The 1,375-nt window shown below is 30.7% G+C and overlaps 1 protein-coding gene across 1 annotated transcript in view; it reads right to left on the minus strand.

Moving 5' to 3' along the window:
• Positions 1–1,375, minus strand: part of LOC107705873 (cytohesin-4-like) — a 14,713-nt gene that overhangs the window by 12,264 nt on the left and 1,074 nt on the right. The window contains exons 3-4 of the mRNA XM_016509379.1: positions 656–720; positions 51–117 (exon numbers count right to left, since the gene is read on the minus strand). Coding sequence (XP_016364865.1) covers positions 51–117; positions 656–720 — 132 coding nt within the window. The remainder of the gene's footprint in view (positions 1–50; positions 118–655; positions 721–1,375) is intronic.

Consider the following 1,375-nt stretch of genomic DNA (forward strand, 5'->3'; position numbering starts at 1 on the left):
ACACAGACCTGAACAACACTACTGCAGTTTGAGGCTGAATGAGATCTCACCTTTTTAGGATCCATGTTGAATTTCTTCTTACCACTACAGAAGCGTTTCTCCCTCTCCAGCATCTTACTGTGAAAGAGTCACGCAAAACAACTTCACAACCAGAACATCTGACAGACTAATGAATTAACTGACTAAAACTATTAGAAACATTTCTGTTAACTGAAGTAATATATAAATATTAGATGAAAAACTAAACAAAAATTTGAACCTTGACAGCTAACTGAAATAAAGAAAAAAAATACTAACTGGAAATAAATAAAAACTCAAATTTAAACAAAAGCATAAATTACCCTAAATAGTAATATTTAAAAATAATAATAATATAAAATAAAACAAAACAAAAAACAACAAAGTGCAACTAACATTAAAATAAAAATTGAAAATATAAATATAAAAATATGAATAAAATCTATAGTAGTATATAAATAATAGTAAAATAACTCAGTAGCGGTGTAAGTCAGTATGACGAGATGAAGGCAGTCAGTGTTGTGTTAGTTAGTGAATGATGTTGATAGTGTTTCTCTGCATCTGAATTACAGAAAGCATCCAAATGTTGGTCATGCAGCGTATTCTCTCTGATCATGAGACAAGTCCATTCACTCACGTGTCTTCTGCTGATTTGAAATCCTGAATGTCTGCCATGACGTTTTCAATCTGGTTCTTCAGTTTCTGTAAGAAAAGCATTTTAAAAACACATTTAATTCACCATGACTGTCTATTATACACATAGAAAAACTGTGACTGCAAACAACCAAGTCAATAAAGCTGAGATCAACTATATGAACAAGATCGAACCCAGGTCATTTAGGCTATAAAAATAATGTGGGAATATTGTTTTGAAATGTCCAGTTTTCTTGTCATGATTATAACGTTATTTAAAGGTTACAAAAACGTTTCTTAGAATGTTAATCAAGTACAAATAACACCAAAAGGACATTTTGTTGTATTAAGAACATTTTTCTCTCAACGTTATGAGAATGTATATCCAATATTAAAGTTAAATGAACATTTTATACAAATTACTATAAGAATATTGGTTACACTTTATTTAGATAGTCCACTTTAGACAGTCTACTAACAGTAAGTAACTTTGCAACTACATGTCAACTAACTCTCAGAGTAGACTGTTAGGTCAGGTTAGGTTTAGTAGAATAAGTTGACATAGTCAGTAAGTTGTATGTTGTGGACCCATCAAAATAAAGTGTTAGAAGATATTGAGCAGACAGTCTACTAATACTCTAATGACTGCTAGTTGACATGTAGTTGCAAAGTTACTTACTGTTAGTAAAATGTCTAAAGTGGACTATCGAAATAAAGTGTTACC

This window comes from Sinocyclocheilus rhinocerous, unplaced genomic scaffold, assembly GCF_001515625.1.
Source record: "Sinocyclocheilus rhinocerous isolate Xijiao unplaced genomic scaffold, SAMN03320098_v1.1 scaffold1615, whole genome shotgun sequence".
In the NCBI taxonomy this organism is placed as follows: domain Eukaryota; kingdom Metazoa; phylum Chordata; class Actinopteri; order Cypriniformes; family Cyprinidae; genus Sinocyclocheilus; species Sinocyclocheilus rhinocerous.